Here is a 17,427-nt window from a genome sequence, read left to right as displayed (position 1 = left end):
TTAGCCCATACATGTTATATTGCCCAACACACGTGTTTAGATAGAATTAGAGAACACCTCATGACCCCAAGTGTGTGAAGGAAAGACGCGTAGAGATGTACAGTATTTGTAGCACTTTTGCGATAATCTTTGTTCCTCCACAATTTAGCATACTATGATCTTAGTGTGATGTGCTAGTAAAACCCTCAATATTAAGAGTAAACAAGTTACAAAAGAATCCCTCATGGGTATACATGTTCATTTTGCATATTAACCATCAATTGCTAGAATAGCTTATCTTATCATGCTTCTTGGTGTTGTGAGCTTATAGATGTGTTATTTAAAATTGAACATTTTCACCTAAAATTTCAAACCAAAATGGGGACGCCGCGCCACGTAGGTGGTTAAAGTAAGGGCTGTTTCCGGAGGCATTCCAAAGGGGAGGAGTGAAAATCAGGCAGAACTTCAGCTACTCTTCGTCTCAGTTTCTCCCTTCGCACTTCTCTCTCCCTCTCCATGCGCAGCAGACCTGGAAACCGCCGCCAGGCCAGGAAACAGCCTCGCAACACCCGCCTGAGTTACAGAGACAGAGAGAGAAGACAGAATCCAGTGAGTTCTGAGGAAATGCATTTTGTGAGCAAAGCCATACATACCACTTATCTTGTAGGTAGTTGCAGGTGCCATAATGCTTTATTTTTACTTGTATCGCACAAAATGGCAGATCTACAAGCTTGCAATGCAACACAAGCTTGTAGATGTGCTACCTCTGGTGCACGACACCAGTGGACAACAAAGTATTTAATCATGCTTTATGCCCAATACACACCAGCAAGCGCCATCGCTAGTCCACAGTGCTAAGTGCAATAAGTGGGGAGTGTCCGAGGTTAAAGATTCATAGTATACTAGCAGCTGTAGAAAGTGTAGATGGTTTTAATTATCTGCTACAATGAAAAGACTTTACAAACAACTGACATTCAATTGCCCATCGTCATATAACTGCTAATCACTGTTAAGCCTGATTTACACAGATCTATAATGATTTATGATAAGTTAAGTAAAGATCTAAAAGCTATCTCCATTTCACCTGTCTACCCTGTATGAGTTCTCTCTCCTCTCTCTCATTGGAATCTATAACTCATTGGAAGCTTGTAGTATTTAAATTCTCAAATAGAATCAGAATCCGCTTTATTCCGCTATTATCAGTTTACAGAAGTAAAAAATATATTGTGCAGGCAATTTAAAGAGGCAATGGCCAGCAAAACTAGTTTTTCTTTATTGAAGTTCAATGGTACGCTGCTCTGGTAGAGGCTGATGCAAGCTGCTCATTGTCTGAAGAGGACTGCCAAGATATGGAGAGAATTGGAGACTACTTGTAGTGTGGGCAATGTAGGTGGTTTGCCCTGGGAAAAACGAATACCGGTAGTACACAGAGAGGAGCATCTTGTCTTCTAGTTATTAATCGATTATATTATATTATGAATTGATCCAATGGCAAACCCACACCTACTCCCCCACATCATTAGAAGCACAACTTAACTCAGTAATTCCCCCAATGACTGCTGTTTCAACACATGCTCTAACACAGGGGTGCCCACACTTTTTAGACTTCAAAATGACCAGCTCAACTAGATCTACGCACCAAAAAAGTAATTGCCCATTGCTGAAAATAGTTACTTATTAGACAAATAGGAATGGGAAATAGAGTGGGGAAATGGAATTGGTAGGGTTCTTTTGTACATATATTTGAAAGACTGATGATGGTGCAAAACAGTTTTTGCAGTTGCAGAGTTTGAACTTCCCATTTTGATGTCAATCAAGTGAAGTCACCTTAATTCAAGTGGCAGATGCCAAACATAGTTTATTAATCTATTTAAATTATATATGTTTAGGGGCAGTGCCGTCGAGTTCTGATGATCCTCATGGGGGGCTACCCGCAGCCCCGCCTCCCCGCCCCCCGCAGCGGTGGAAAAAAATAAGTTGATGTTTTCACTGGTACTTTGGGTAGGCTACAGAATTGCGTTGGGGGGGGGGGACTGTCGCGGCCGAGCGGAGCGAGCGAGGCCGCCGCCGCGGATTTATTTATTTCCCAAATGGTCTAATGGTCTGTAATGTTAATATAAAATGTCCACGAAAATCTTCATGGGGGCTAAAAGGGGCTATTTAATTCTTCATGGGGGCTGTAGCCCCATAGCCCCCACAGAGTCGACGTTGTTGTTTAGGGGCATGTCATGTGATCTACTGGTAGATCACGATCTACCTTTTGGGTGCCCCTGCTCTAACATGTTCCATCAACTAATAATTCAAGATTTAGTCACATTCATTTTAGCCACTCTGTGAGCCTTTCACTATGTAACTAATAAATTGTAATTTTGTGCAATCTGTATGGTAGAGTATGTTTGTTAATACAATATAACTTGTAATTTTAGGTGGTTGTATTTTGCCTCCCTGCTCTTCTATTGAGATATTTAGATTCTGTCAAACGTCATGTCTCATGTGCTGCTTTAACATTACTCAGGAACCAGCACTCATACAGTTCATGTGGGGAAAGGTGCTGGTACGTTTCCCACACCTGTACCTGTCACTGTGTTCCTGAGCCAGCTCTTGGCGGTCCCACTCTGTGAGCCTTTCCTGGGTCACATGGTCTAGCAGTGCCAGCAGAATCCTCCTCAGTGTGTGCATGCGATAGAAACGCTCGGCCCGTGCTTCCTGAATCATACGCCAGTCCTTTAGCTGAAAGAGGTGACATTCACTCAGGGCCATGTAGTTCAACGTAAAGGGCCACTTCACCCTTTTGCAACCAGATTATGATTTTAATGATGTTTGGGAGACAAGAAACACTTTCCTGGGGGTTTTTATGCGGGTAATATGTATTTTTAGATATTTTAGTATTTCAAAAGTGTCTGTGATGTCAGATACTGGTCTCACTGTGCTGAATTATTACAAATCCATAATGTTTGCTGCACTCAACCCACCTTGTGGAGAGGGGGAGGGCTGTCTTACTGAGACAACATGTAGTCAAGTCCAAGTGAGACCAGTGTCTGACATGCTCGCATGATATCATCAACGGATTCCGTCCTTCTTCCGGGTCCTTGGAAACGCCCCCCAGCCACTAGTTTTATAGTTTTACTGAGGTTAGGTTTCTGGTTCTGAGGTACAAGACTGTTTAGGCTGTCAATCACAGCGACTACTCAAACACGCTGAAGATCCCATGCTCGTCTGACACTTTGAAATACTAAAATATCTAAAAACACATATTACCCACATACAAACCCCAGGAAAGTGTTTCTTGTCTCCAAAACATTAAAATAAGATCTGGTTGCAAAAGGGGTGAAGTGAGTTTATATAAGATAATACATTTGTCTTATGGCATTTATGCAATGTTCTCAAACTTGTTTATTATGTAAGCTAGTGTTGAAGAAATGCAAGGGATCTTTATACGGTAAGTGAATTAGAATTATCCCATGTAAACAAACAAAACTTTTACTCTTGGATGAAAACACATATTTTTCTAAGATATATTGGATTTAGAGAGATTTCTTTTAGTGGTGTAGTGGAGGTAATTGGAGGAAAGTTGGAGGAAAAACTTTTCAATCAATGGGATGGAAAGTGATTGCTGTCTTCAGGAATCCATTTGTAAAAGGAAAAAGACCTATACTTATTTGTATGACAAATGACTATCATTGCTGGTTGAAATTGGTGCTCTGACTTGAAAATGTGTTTTATGAGCTGGAGACAGGCCTGTGTGTGTGTGTGTGTGTGTGTGTGTGTGTGTGTGTGTGTGTATGTATGTGTGTGTGCTTATGCATACTCTTTTCCAGCACCGTAGGCCTCTGCGCAGCAGAAAGTGCTGATGCAGTCGGTCAGCTGAGGCACATTTCTGAGCGTAGGCATGGCTTGCCAGTCGCTGCCATGCGATGACACACCGCCTCATCACGGACAGATTATGATGGCCGTCGGCCAGCTGGAGCAGAGTGAAAGGAAAACCGCCAGTGCATAACGGTGAACACCGTACAGGTGCCAGGTAAACAACAATGGGATTGGCATGAAAGCATGAGGCATCTGGCCTTTGATTGATAATAGAATTTACATTAAGTAAACACATGGAAAAACTTCCCATATTGCAAACTGTATTGTGTTTGTTTGTGTGCATGCATGCTGGGAGGATAGGCGTGTGTGTGCGTGCGTAGTTATGGACTGGCTTGGGGTTACTCATTTTGTTGTTGTGTGGGCATATCAGACTCCCAACACTTGGCTCACAGTCCACAGCTAGGACTCTATGTCCTCTGTGGGCCGGTCATTACCTGGCCGTTGGCCTGGCTGAGTTGAAGGAGACATTTCCATGGTTCCAGTCCACGCCGTACTAACAGGGTTCTGTGGTGGTGCAGCCGGGCCAGTCTCTGAAGCACCTGAAGCCGTTCAACTTGCTTCCGACGTTCCTGCTCTCTCTGCACACACACACACACACACACACACACACACAGTCACACACACACACACGTACGTTGTTGTTGTTGTTAGGCTAGATTTACCTCAGACAGGGATTATAGTCTTCAACAAATGCCTCTTCCAAACTAGCCATTGTTCACTGCAGTCAGAATCAAGCTTGGGCAGAATACGGAAACAAAGCAAAATAAACCACCCAGAAAACCAACCACTCCCACCTTGAACTTCTGACCAATCACAAACGATGTTCGGACGGCTAGGGACTAGGGAGGTGTTAGGCTAGCTAGCCTAACCTAGAAAATGTTGGAGGTGCAAGAAGTGCCGAGCAGAATGTCGGAAAGGCACTGCTGAAGTTCTCAAGACATACTTTTGTTCTTAACAATACACTAGCCGAAGATGAAGTTATTCAGGGTCGGGACCTAACTATGACCAATTAGTGTGAACATGGAAATCTTGCGAGATAATTGGATTTCAGGGCTGTAGGGAGGGCATTCCACAGAGTAGTGGCTTCGTGATGAAACATATTTTTCCCTTTGAGTGTCCCGAAACTGGGGGGAATTAGATGATATAAACTTCCTCTGGTTGCGTACCTGTGAGCATCCCTCACTCTGGGCAGGTAGCCCAGCAGGTATTTAGGAACAGAGGCATCTAGGATCTTGAAGACCAGACACAGTGAGAGATGAGATACTCTCTCCTTTATTCTTAGCCATCACTGGCTACTGAAGTGGGTGAAGGTAACTGTTTCCTTCCCTCAAGGTAACCCAGGGACTAGTGACAGGGCCTCCCAGTAAGGGCGAAATCCATTTGACCCGACCTACAACTTGTAGATCGGCTATTTTCAAATGGCCGAAATGTGTAGCGCTGAAGTGGTTAATGTACGTTTTCTTTTGTAATAATCAAAATCTACAAAGTCCAAAACACGTCCATAACACTGTGTGATAATCTGCAAATACAAATTATGTTAAAAATATATATGTACCCAGTAGCTAAAGTTTTCAAATAAATGTAGTGGAGTAAAAGTGCAATATTTGGATCCGAGATGTAGTGGAGTAGAAGTAAAATAATTGTAAAATACCTCAAAATTGTACTTAAGTACATTTTACTTTCCACCACTTGGAAGTACATCCCACCTCTCTTTGTAGCCTTCTCTCCTCTCTCTTCCTCTCCACCGCCCTGCATTTCTCTTCCTCCTCTTCCCTCTGCCTCTGCTCCTGTGCAGCTTTCATCCCAGCCTGAAAAGATTGTGTTCGTGTGAATTAATCGCTATGCATTCTGAACACAATGCACACCCATATAGACGCTACACAATCCATAGCCCCTGCACGCGCGCACGCACGCACGCACACACACACACACACACACGTTATCGGCTTGGTCCTTACAGTATAACTTAAACTCCAACTCTCCCGTGAGTGTGCTCAAAAGCCAGCAGCCAAATAGACTTTATAAAGCATTCCTTAAACTCTCACCAACTTCTCCCTCTCCTTCTTTCTCTTTAGCTCTTCCGCCTCGCTCCTTCGCTCTGTGCGCTGACGAGCACGTTCCTCCATGGCTTTAGGGAGAGATAAAAGAGAGCCCTTAATAACAGGTGAGTCTCTCCAGTGGAAGGTTAGTATTCTAACCATACAGCTGCAAGTTCAGCTAAGCCTCAGTGGCTGGCTGCCTCGCTCTTTTTTATTTCCTCAACCAAGTTTCATATTCATCCCCTATTCACAAAATCCAGAGCCATGAAATTACATTTCACATTTTCCAATTGTACTCTGTGACAACAATGACAAGACTTCTGTAGCCGTCTGCAAGGAGGACTCATGTTAGAGTGTGTGTGTGTGTGTGTGTGTGTGTGTGTGTGTGTGTGTGTGCACTGCATAACCACAAATCAGACTGAAGTGTTATGATGACTGACCCATGACAATTGGATGGGGGCTAGGTCGGCGGATGATTGCCTTCCTGAGAGCCATGCTGGGCTCATTCATTCCTTCGGGGATACGGTGTACCCTGGGACAGTACATGCAGAGAAAACATTGTGAAATCACTGTGTGTATAGATCCACCATGTTTTCAACCCTGACACTATTAAATAAAATAGTGTTACAAAAAATCATGATCATGATTAGCATTAATTAACCCAATTAGACCTGAGGACGATTATACAAATGTCTTCTAAATCCTGACTGTTTTCTGAAAAACCCATGTGTCCCTTCTATGTCAGTCGTTCTCAAACATTTTCATTTTCATATCAAGGACCCAATATATGTATTTGGCTGTTGACCCCCATTTGAAAATATGTCGTTTCAGGGACCCCCCAGAAACAAGTTAAAAACGTTTGCTCTGAAAGAATATATATTCAAAGATTTGCAACACATTTTCACAAATTTTCAGAAATAGGTAAAGTATAACAAAGGGGTTCCCGCCCTGAATGGGTGAAAAAGAAATATGATGGTGTGGGATATATCAAATAATGTATTGTCCAGTAGTTGTGTAATGACAACTGATTGGTAAAAAATGGTAAATGGTGCATTTATATAGCGCCTTTATCCAAGGCGATTTACATAGATTGTGCATTCCATTCACACACATTCATACACCGATTGCAGCGGAAGCCATGCAAGGCACCAACCAGCACATCGGGAGCAATTAGGGGTTCAGGGTCTTGCTCAAGAATACTTCGACATGTAGACAGGAGGAGCCGGAATTTTAACAGCCGACCCATGGATAATTGGACGACCTGCTCTACCTCCTGAGCCACAGTCGCCCCCATGATTGGGATATTGTGGCACAACCTGTGGGTGAACGTGTTGGCCTGTTCATTGCAGCAGCAGTAATAATAGTACTATAATAATAGTAATAAACAAATAAAAATAAAAATGAGAGACAGTAGGCTAAGAATAATAATGGAATAAAATAAACACACAAAATATATCTCCTGAGGTTCAGATCCCAATGCCCCCAACCATTCCCAGCCAGGCAGCCGACCCGATTGTCAATGATTCTCTTTCAACTAAGCTTGACAATGCACTGCTGAATAGCAGTGTGTAGTTCTTACTGGAATACATTTAGAATGAGTCTCCAGCAAGCGGTTGGGTGATCCCTCAGGGGAATGTGGCAGATTATTTTAATAGAGCTGATCTTTGGTCCCCGCCTCAATTAAGTCAATTATTGTTGCAAATGACTATCCCACGTAATTCTATTTCTATCCAACTCATCCACAACTTCCCCCAACCCGCTAAGCTTGAAGGGTAATAGTAAATTAATATGTATATGTAGCATTGCACGGAAACTCTTGAATGTGACTTTGGGGGATATTAATTCTTCCAAACAAACGGAAATTCAATTGCCTAGTTGGAGAGACGGATATTAATAATAATAATGGCTTCTCTGTTCATAGACCATGCATACGCCCATTTCACTTTCCCTTAATTACATAAGTTTACTAGTTTGTTATATTGCATGGAAGAATCACTTTTGGCCATTAGTGAAATGGAATGGAATGACTACTCCCCGTTTCTTGTTCAGAGCACAGAAGCAGCATCAGCATAAAGGGGATTGCTATTGGGGGGGATTTAGCTATTATATACCGAGTGGCGCGCTACGAGCTTGTAGGTCTGCTATTTTTGAAAAATCGACTGACACAGAAACATAGCTTTTTCAGAAAACTGTCAGGATGTAGAAGACATTTTTAGATCTGATCTCGGGTCAGAATGGGTTAAGTCACGGCTGTTCAAACCAAGGTTCTGCCAAAGTTTGACATTGCTTTAAATGTACTGACTGTACAGTACCAATGTAACAGTACTTAATACTCCCACACAGTCTGAGACTGTACCTCTGCTCCTCGAGATCAAGGTCGGGCCCCCCAGGCTTAGAAACGGCATGGAAAGGGAGCAGGGTCAATTCCGCTGCTCCCTGTGCCTCCAGCTTCACTCCAACGATGCTGCGTTCCTCTTGGAGTTGTGCAATTTGCTGCTGCTGGTCTCTGAGCAGCTTCCTCTGTTGTGCGATGGTCTGCTGCTGGGCGGCATGCCTGTGCTCAAAGCGGCTAGCTCCTGCGCTCTGAGATACGGTTCATGGATTAAAATTAATTAAAATTAAAATGTTTATGACCAAGTCCTAATGTATGATTGTGTGAAACCGAGTGAAAGGACACACACACACCCCACACACTAGTGCTGGTTCCTAAACATTACGTAAAACTATGTTTTATAATATTGTGCCTGCTGTTCTACAAACTGCCAACCAAGTGAAGAAATCACAAATTGAGGGCTTTAACCTTTCTTTTTATATGCAATAGCCGAGACGATTAAGATTTCATGGAAGATGCTTCGGAAAATATTGCTAGTTTGACCACTTCAAATGCTCCAATCTTAAAATAATAACCAAAAAACCTCTCATTGTGTTGCAGACGCATTGAGAGCTCGCAGATAAGCTATTTTCATGACATGATTCCATAGAAGACATGTTGGAACATTCTATGGAACTAAACCAAACTAAAACGTAGCCTTCTCACAAAACTAATGAGAAACGTAAAACTTCAATAACCTTGCTCTGAGCCGGCACGGTGGCGCCAGCATGGTCACCTCTCAGCCGTGCCTGGTGGAGCTCGCCTTCGGTCAGCGCTGCGTGGCGTCGGGTCACCTGCCATGGCTGTGTGGGCCTGGCCACAGCACCCACCGGGGTGTTACCTGGATGGAGTTTGAGGGCTCTGGTGCCTGACCTCTGATGATCTTCCTACGTGGACACAGAGAGAGAGCAGCACACAGGGGGAGATCATACCGTGGAATCACACATTTTATGAATCAGAAACCAATTCACGGGAGGGGAAAAAAGAGTCTGCACACTTTGCAACAACTTTATTGAGGACAACATTTCAACCACTACCGCGTCTTCATCAGGTCTTTTCAATGGATTTGTTCCTGGGAGCTGTTACACAGTGTGCGGATATCTTCTTCTCTCAAGCGTACGTATTGTACACCCGCCCCCCCACACCAAAGTTCTGAACTTGTCCCCATTGTTCATTGCGGCAAAGTTATTTTTCTTTTGCTGCAAATGCTGACAACATATAGATGGATAACTGTTTAAAACAACCTGAACCAGCCTTCTTGCCAGCAAGGTGGTAACTATAGATGCAATTTCCCATTGAGAGCCCATACATCCGAACGAGAGAACTTATAAACTCCAACACAAAAAAAAATCACCTGCAAGAATTTCTTTACAGGAAGTAGCTCATAACATGTGTACGGTGGATTTTTATGAAACAAACACTTTGCAGATAGAAAGAGGATAATTCAAGCTTTTCGTACAGCTACAATGTTGGTGAGTTTGACGTTGTTTAATACAATCAGATAGGACTTTTCTGTTGGATGTGTGGACTATCAATGGGAAATTGCATCTAGTTACCAGCTTGCTGGCAAGATGGCGCGGTCTGCTTACTGTATATATGGTCAATAAGGCATTAGTATACCTGTGTGTCTTTTCTGACGTGTGGTTGTGTTGTTGTTGTGAGTATGTCTTTAACTTCCTCTGTGGTCTCTGGTTGGTCGGTCATCTCTGGCGTAGTCTCTGGAGCTGTGGGTTCCATTGTGGTGTTGAGTTTACCCGTTGATGCAGCGCTGAGCAGGGCGGCCATCTTGCGACGGGTTTTATCTCGCTGACTTAGAAGCTCCCGTTGTTCCTTTTGTCTCCGATTCCAGAGTTGCCATTCATTAAAACATCGCTTCATCTGCCGTCTGCGATCACTCTCCATGGCGATCTGGCATCCCCTGAAGGACACAACCATATTATTTACTCTCAATCAGTGGTGGAATGTAACTAAGTAGGCTACATTTACTCAAATACTGTAGGCCTACATTACAATTATTATTTATTTATTTTATCTCAGAGGCAAATATTGTACTCTGTAATATTGTACTCTGCTACAATTTTTTGAAAACATTATTTGCCAGTTACTTTCTAGATTCAGCCCTATAATTTAAAAATAGCCTAAAAATAGCCTCTTGTGAGGTTGTAGATTTTAAAATGTTCATACATTTTTGGGGAATTCAATCAATCAATCAATCAAAGTTAATGTACAGAATAGGAGTAATATACAGAATTATCGTTCAGTGACATCTCCAGGATGTGCTGTGATTGGCACTTGCCTGTTTTCAGCTCGGAGCTCCTCCTCCATTCTCTGCGCTTCCCGCTGCCGCGTCCCCGCCCAAACCAGCGCTCGCCAGGCTCGCCATACCCGCAGCTGTCTCTTCCAATCACACAGGGCTGCAGCCTTACCCAGTCGTATCCTCTGCTGCAACAGCACTGAATACCAGCCTGAGAAGTGCTTCTGCAGAGACTATACGATGCGTGTGCACACACACACACACACACACACACACACACAAGATGTAGTACATAAATTAATATATATTGACACAGACTTCACACGGGTGTGATTTTTATATAATATCTATGGTTGTACCTCCTCCGTATCGTATAGGCAGATTCAGTTTGATCTTGATGAGGCCAATCACATACAGTACAGGTGTTCAGTCAAAAGTAAAGGAGTGTGTTTGTGTGTTTTTTGTGCCAATAAGGAGGTAGTATGCCACGTTTTGCACCAGCTGCAGCTGCGAAGTCATTAGTGGTCAATACTTGTGAATACCAGACCAGGACCAGCTCAGTGGCCTTGTGGTTAGAGTTTCCGCCATGAGACTGGGAGGTTGGGGTTCAATCCCCGGCTGGTCATACCAAAGACTCTAAAAACCTTGGCTAAAAGTTGTAATTGAATGTTACAACTTTTAAAGTTGTCAAACCACTTTTAACAACAGATTTTACAGGAACTGTTTATCAAAGGTGAAGGAAAGGTACTTTGAAAGTGACACCAAGGTCTTTCATTTTGAACTGCTGAAGTGAGTCATTGGCAAATCTGGCATTGACTGTGAGGAGCAGAGACTTTCCCATCAAATAGTAGGATCAAAGTGTTAGGAGCAGCATGTAGGAAAGAGAACACACACACACACACCGGCATGTACGCATCATGTACAGTACCAACCTTGAGGTGGACCATCTGTTTCCTGGCCTGGATTTGCTGTTCTCTGTATATATTCTCTTTGTCCTGGTCCTGCTGCTTGGTGGGGAGTGGAGGGCCTGACTGAAGGCAGCTGGCTGCTCTCTCCCTATCCCGTCTCTCCCTTTCCCTGTGGGGGACATACACACGCGTCGTGACATGGTTACACATGCATGCACACTGCCTTGGTCCCATTAAACACATGACCCTATTGTCGCTATTCTGGGCATGTCATACCAGGCGAAAACACAAGTCTAAGTACCAACCCTTCCTTCCGCAGGTTGTGATAACAACTTCTATTATTGTCACGTTCAAAACATTTACAACAAGCTAGTGAATCCGGTTGGTTTGACATTGGGCCAGTGACCCAATGTCACTGGCTAATTGGCCCTCCCCAGATCATTACAATCACCTTAACCAAACCAATTCCTAAACGTACCGGTACCAACCTCTAAACCTAATGCCTATACTCAACAATGTAACGTTGCCACATTGGCCACTGGAATGGTTCGGTTCAATTCTCTTGGCACTGCCAAGTTGGCAGTTTGTATTCTTCTCATCATAAAACATACTACTCTAAAGATTCTACATCTAATGAATCCGTTTGGAACAATGATTACGAAGCAATCAGTGGCACAGGGACAGGCTACAGTTAGCGTGATTTGAGTGATTGGCGGGGTCATGCACCTCCCATATACTGTACATACCTTTGTCTAACCTTCTGTTCCAGGCCTCTTTTCTCCTCCATCCGGCGACGGAGTCTCACCATCTCCTGCTGCACCATCTCTTCTTGCCTGTGCGCCTCCTGTTTTCTCCGTGCCTCCGCCGCCCGCTCTCTGCGTTTGGCCTCCTCTCCGGCCTCCCGCCGAGCTTCCCTCTCCCTCTGCTGCTTCTCCCTTTCAGCGTCCCGCTGGGCCCTGTTCTCGCGCACCTTTAGTCCAATCAGAAACAGTTAGTGTGATTGAGCGCAAAGCTTCGGACCCCATGTGGGGCTTCAACTTGCTTCATAAGCCTCCCAAAATAGGATTATAGGGTTCATGTGGTTTTAATTTAACTCTGTAAGTGTAACAATTAACCCTTTCTGGGTTACATTAGCGCTGAGGATTTCACAGAGTGCTGTGCTCAAATCTATATTGATCATTTAAATATATATATTTTTGGGGCCTTTTCTGACTTTATTTAGATGGTACAGTGGAGAGAGCGAGGAAACGGCGAGAGAGTCGAGGAATGACATGCAGCTAATCTGCCACCGGGCTCTGGAATTGAACCTGGGACACACTGTCAGGCATCAACATCTATGTGGTACGCGCCTTAACCATCTGGTCATCAGAGCCCCACTCTACCTACCTATCATTGTGATGAGGTACCTGTCTGTGTCGCGCCTCCATGGCGATTGTCGGGTCCCTGATTTTCTTCCTCTTCTTCCGTTCGGTGTCCAGCACCATGTCCTCAGCTACTCCAGAGTCCAACACTTCTAGCTCCATCAGGTCTTGTAGGAAGCTACTGACCGCACAGTCCTCCTTCTCCTCAGCCAGGTGGTTGTACATTTCTGAGTGAGTTATTTGTATTAGTGAGTGAGTGAGAAAGTGAAAGAGCTTCTGAGATATTCAATCTTTAGTACTGGGCTACTGGCGCTTAGGCCAGTGTTACAGTGAGGGGCAAACAGCATATACTCACTAATTATAATGATGATAAGGTACACAGACCGAGTTGACAAAAGTCGTACCATACCGTATTATAATGAGCATGAGTGACGACGGGGTTATATGAAGATAGCCTGAAAATGGGTAAAGTCGTTCTTTAATATAATGATTACTAGACATATACTGTACGTATACTAGACGACAAGACGTATTACGTATATGCGACTGAAATATATTTTCTGCACCACCTGTGAGAGTACAGTACCATCTCTGTACATTCTTTATTTATAGGATTTTCAATTTTGTAGACAAACAACCCCACATATACCTCACCCTCCCCGGTTCCATCACAATAAAATGTGCCTTTTACTAGATTAAGGGGCTACACAGTGAACCAAATTACATGTAGGAAAACACTTAGGACACATCATCAAAAGACAGTGAAAGGGTGAATTCAAGGAAAGGGGACCAAGCCTTTACAAATTTCTGGCGAGATTTGTACCTGTTGTATCTGAGCTTCTCCAATGGTATAAAGGATAGAACATCCTTGACCCAACTTGTAAATGTTGGAGGTTTATCAGATTTCCAATTGCGGAGAATAAGTCTCCTCGCTATGAGTGAAGCAAAAGCTATGAAATTGGCTTGGGGAGAGGTAATTGGTGCATCGTCGTTGGGAACTCTGTACATTCTGATGTACATAATGATGTCACATTTGTCAAGGATAAAAAAATTGCTGGGCAGGGTTTAGTGGAGGTAAGGTGTTCTCCTTCACTGCCTACTACCATTAAAGTCGCTGTAGTCCAGGGAAGTAGTGGGAGCCGTGTCGAAGGCATCACCAGGACCGTTCGTCTCAGTGGAGCCCATCAGATGTTCATCATCCTCCCCCACCTCCAGCTCCAGACGCAATTTACTGTTCATCCAATCACTGAGAAGAGCCTGAGCTACAGGACAAAAAAAAACTCGAACATCAGCAGGTCAATGGGTGCACCTTCCTTCATATAGGCTAAATTGCTATTCTCTGTGGATAATGCAGTCTGTCTCCAGGGGAATTACTGTCAGCATTTGACTCGGTTGACCTACCTTCACTGTAAGCGTTGTCGTGATCTTGTAATTGGTCAGTGCGTTGTAACGCCACCATATGGCTGCTGATTCCCGACTTCTTGAGATGAAATACTTCAGACACTGCAACCTCAGAAGCCATCTCCACACGCTGAGGGCAAAGAAAATTCATCAGTGGAGTGAAACTGGTCAAACAGACACAAACAAAATACCCATATTGACCATATTTACACTAATGCCAGCGAGCTCTGCTGCCCTTTGGATTTAGCGATCACAATAGCTAGAAAAAGTAAAGATTTAAAAGGCTGGGCCAGCCAAGGATCGTGTTTCACAGATCACATGAATCCTTTTGTGAAATTAAGTTTATAATCCGTATTCTACTGCATAACATTCAGTAAAAAATAGTGTTAGTGAGTGAAGAGAGAAAAAAGGAAGGGGACCATAGACCTATGGGGGACCAGGGTCAATAAAGTATAGGGTTTAAGTAATGATCAGTGGAGCAGAGTATACACTGTGAATGAAACGGGTGTTGCACTTGCAGATAATTGTTGCAGATAAACACGTTCCAACAAAATGACGTTTGCCCCTTGTTCCCTTGAGGTATTACTGCTCACTGGGATGAAATGAAGCGTTAAAAAGAATAGACAAAAGAAATATGATCAATATCAAAACAAGAATGACTAATAACTAATATAATTATAATTATGTGGAATACTTTTGATGATCAAAAGCAAGATTATCTTAACCGAAAATGTTGACAGTGTATCAGAAACACTAATAAAGTATGTAACACTAACATTTTGGCATCAGAATCATCTTGTCTTATCATAATAGGCTATCTTGACTGTATATTAGTGACAATGATTATAGTAACTGTTGAACACATTGCAGAACCAGTATGCCACACTTTTTATGTTAGCCCATATATTATAGTAAAGTGTTTTCACTTTTTCACTTTCCCAAATCTGGGCAAGTCCGGATTTTGGATGAGAGATATGTGGAATGTAATAAAATCAGGAGGGGCTCGCAACTCACTTTAAGATGCTCCAAGGTTTTATTCAAAAAAATAATACAACGCTTCGACCGTGAGGTCTTTGTCAAGGATACAATATACCTCACGGCCGAAACAGATAATCTTTGCCTGCTGTGGGGCTGGATAAAACTTTAGAGCACCTTGAAGTGAGTTGCCTTTTTCTACGTTGTCTGTTTTAACAGTTTGGCTCAGCACCAAGGATGAAGGATGTGCATTACATATCCCAATGTAAAAAACATTGGGGCGCCCACTGGCCAAGTGGTCCAGACGCATGCCACATATAAGCTTTGGCCTGACAGCGTGTCGCGTGTTCGAGTCCCGTTCATGACGACCTTTGCTGCATGTCTCTCCCCTTATCTCTTTCCTGTCCATCTTCACTTGATACTATCAATAAAGGCAGAACAATCGAACATTTATATATAGCGCCTTTCTCTAAAGAGCTTTATAACGTGTGTTCCATGCGTTGGAGGAAACAATGCTCAAGGGCACTTCAACAAAAACCCTTTAAGGACCGTTGACGCAAGTGGCCACTCTATCTACTGAGTCACTTCTGCCCTTTTGAGCAAATGTTTGCGTGGGTGTTTTGTGTTATAATGTGTGGATCCTAACACTATTACAGTATTGTTCCATCATCACTATGTCTCATGTTTATATCAACAGGTTCTATTTTCTGTCTTTGTATTTTCATACAATTGTCATCACACAGACTATCATTCTATGCAAATTACTCTGGTGGGGGAGGGGGGGGGGGTTACATATGTATGTATGCATATAGAAAAATGGGGGGGGGGAAATGGCACATGATTTACTGTGATTCTATTTAAAATGGAACACGGAGTGGGGAGAGTTAATGTATGGGGGGGGGGGGGGGGGAAGGTACAATAATGCTGTAAATGTTTATGTTCACTCCTCCCAGTTATACTGTATAAATGAGTGTGCTTATCAATAAACAGAAAAAAATTGTAGATCCTACGAATAATAGTTACTGTACTAGTACACACACACACACACACACACACACACACACACACACACGGATGTCGAAGAGTTCTTACCTTCATCCATTGATCAATATCAACATCGTTCAACTGCACCTGATATTGAAAAACATGAGTTCAAGCTTAAATATTTTTGTATTTTTTTCAGTTTTTCCTGCGTGTTTATGAGGTGACAGTAGGCCTACTTCATAATAGATCCCTTGGTGTGGTTGTTATGTGCAGTGATGTCTTCCCTTTGTATTTAGACACTAAGCCCAACCCAAACCCAAGAAAAACATACCTTCTTCTTTGCAGGTGTTTTACTGGTAGTGCATCTCTTCCAGTTTGAGAGATGGCGATTGTGTCCTGGCAATGACATTTTCACTATCGTTTTAATGCTCTATTAGTCTATTGTATTGATAATCGTATTTCATTCACCTGATTTACATCTGATGTACTGTAATGTCGACTAATTTTCCTGTAAACTGTTCTTCATTCTATCCTACTCACAACAAACAGTTTACAAAACCTATCCTCAAAATTGGTTGAAAACATGCAACACATTCTACACCCGCTGGTGCGCGACGGGTGTTGTCTTTAGAGGGTGGCAGTTTAATCTGGGTATTGTAGTAAACGCATTTTAACCTCGACGTCGCAGTCCCTCCCCCTCTCAGAACGGACGAACGGCCCAGGAAGTAACTTACCATTCATTTCAGTCATAGCCAATTCAGTCCGTATTTATTTAAAGACCTTTTAAGGCTCGTACAAAGCCAACTCGAGTCGTGAGAAATCATGACAATAAACTAAATTTTTTGCACCGAATAAATAATCAGAAAGAAGAAAAAAGGGGCAGGGTACAACACTGTGTACATACTTTTTGTCCAAAATGCTGAAACTACACTCCCATGAAGCATTGCGACTGACGTTCACTTCCTGGAAGGCTGGAATGAGAAATTGCCCGCGTTGTGCACTGGAGTCGTCAGTCGTGTAGTGTTTGTTCTTTGATTATAGTTTCTAGTCTACATTAAAAAGTTTATCTGTTCTTTTGTACCATAACATAAGTATGGTGCAGTGCTTTGTTCCCGACTGCAACCACCGGCCTGGGGTCAATATTTGCCGTTTCCACACTTTCCCGAAGAACAAGTCGGCGTTCACATTATGGACGAGACGTATACGATGATATCACAGCTTCAATGTTTGATACTTGATAACAAAAATAACAATCACAGCTTCAATGTAATGGATAGCATATGTTCTT

The 17,427-nt window shown here is 43.0% G+C and overlaps 1 protein-coding gene across 1 annotated transcript; it reads right to left on the bottom strand.

Moving 5' to 3' along the window:
* Positions 1-27: 27 nt before the first annotated feature.
* Positions 28-16,548, bottom strand: ccdc191 (coiled-coil domain containing 191; the record flags this gene model as incomplete). The annotated part of the gene is made up of 19 exons (XM_080793310.1): positions 28-552; positions 2,555-2,709; positions 3,788-3,940; positions 4,281-4,424; positions 5,553-5,654; positions 5,892-5,974; positions 6,326-6,417; positions 8,146-8,468; positions 8,955-9,143; positions 9,877-10,174; positions 10,553-10,743; positions 11,443-11,587; positions 12,165-12,388; positions 12,825-13,052; positions 13,504-13,516; positions 13,873-14,041; positions 14,181-14,310; positions 16,248-16,286; positions 16,471-16,548. The coding sequence occupies 19 exons, from the start codon at positions 16,546-16,548 to the stop codon at positions 384-386; spliced, it is 2,925 nt and encodes a 974-aa protein (XP_080649436.1). The 3' UTR covers positions 28-383.
* Between the last annotated feature and the right edge of the window lie 879 nt (positions 16,549-17,427).

Source organism: Protomyctophum bolini, assembly GCF_963924005.1.
Source record: "Protomyctophum bolini genome assembly, chromosome: 21".
NCBI classification, from domain to species: domain Eukaryota; kingdom Metazoa; phylum Chordata; class Actinopteri; order Myctophiformes; family Myctophidae; genus Protomyctophum; species Protomyctophum bolini.
This window is presented reverse-complemented; position numbering and strand designations above follow the sequence as displayed.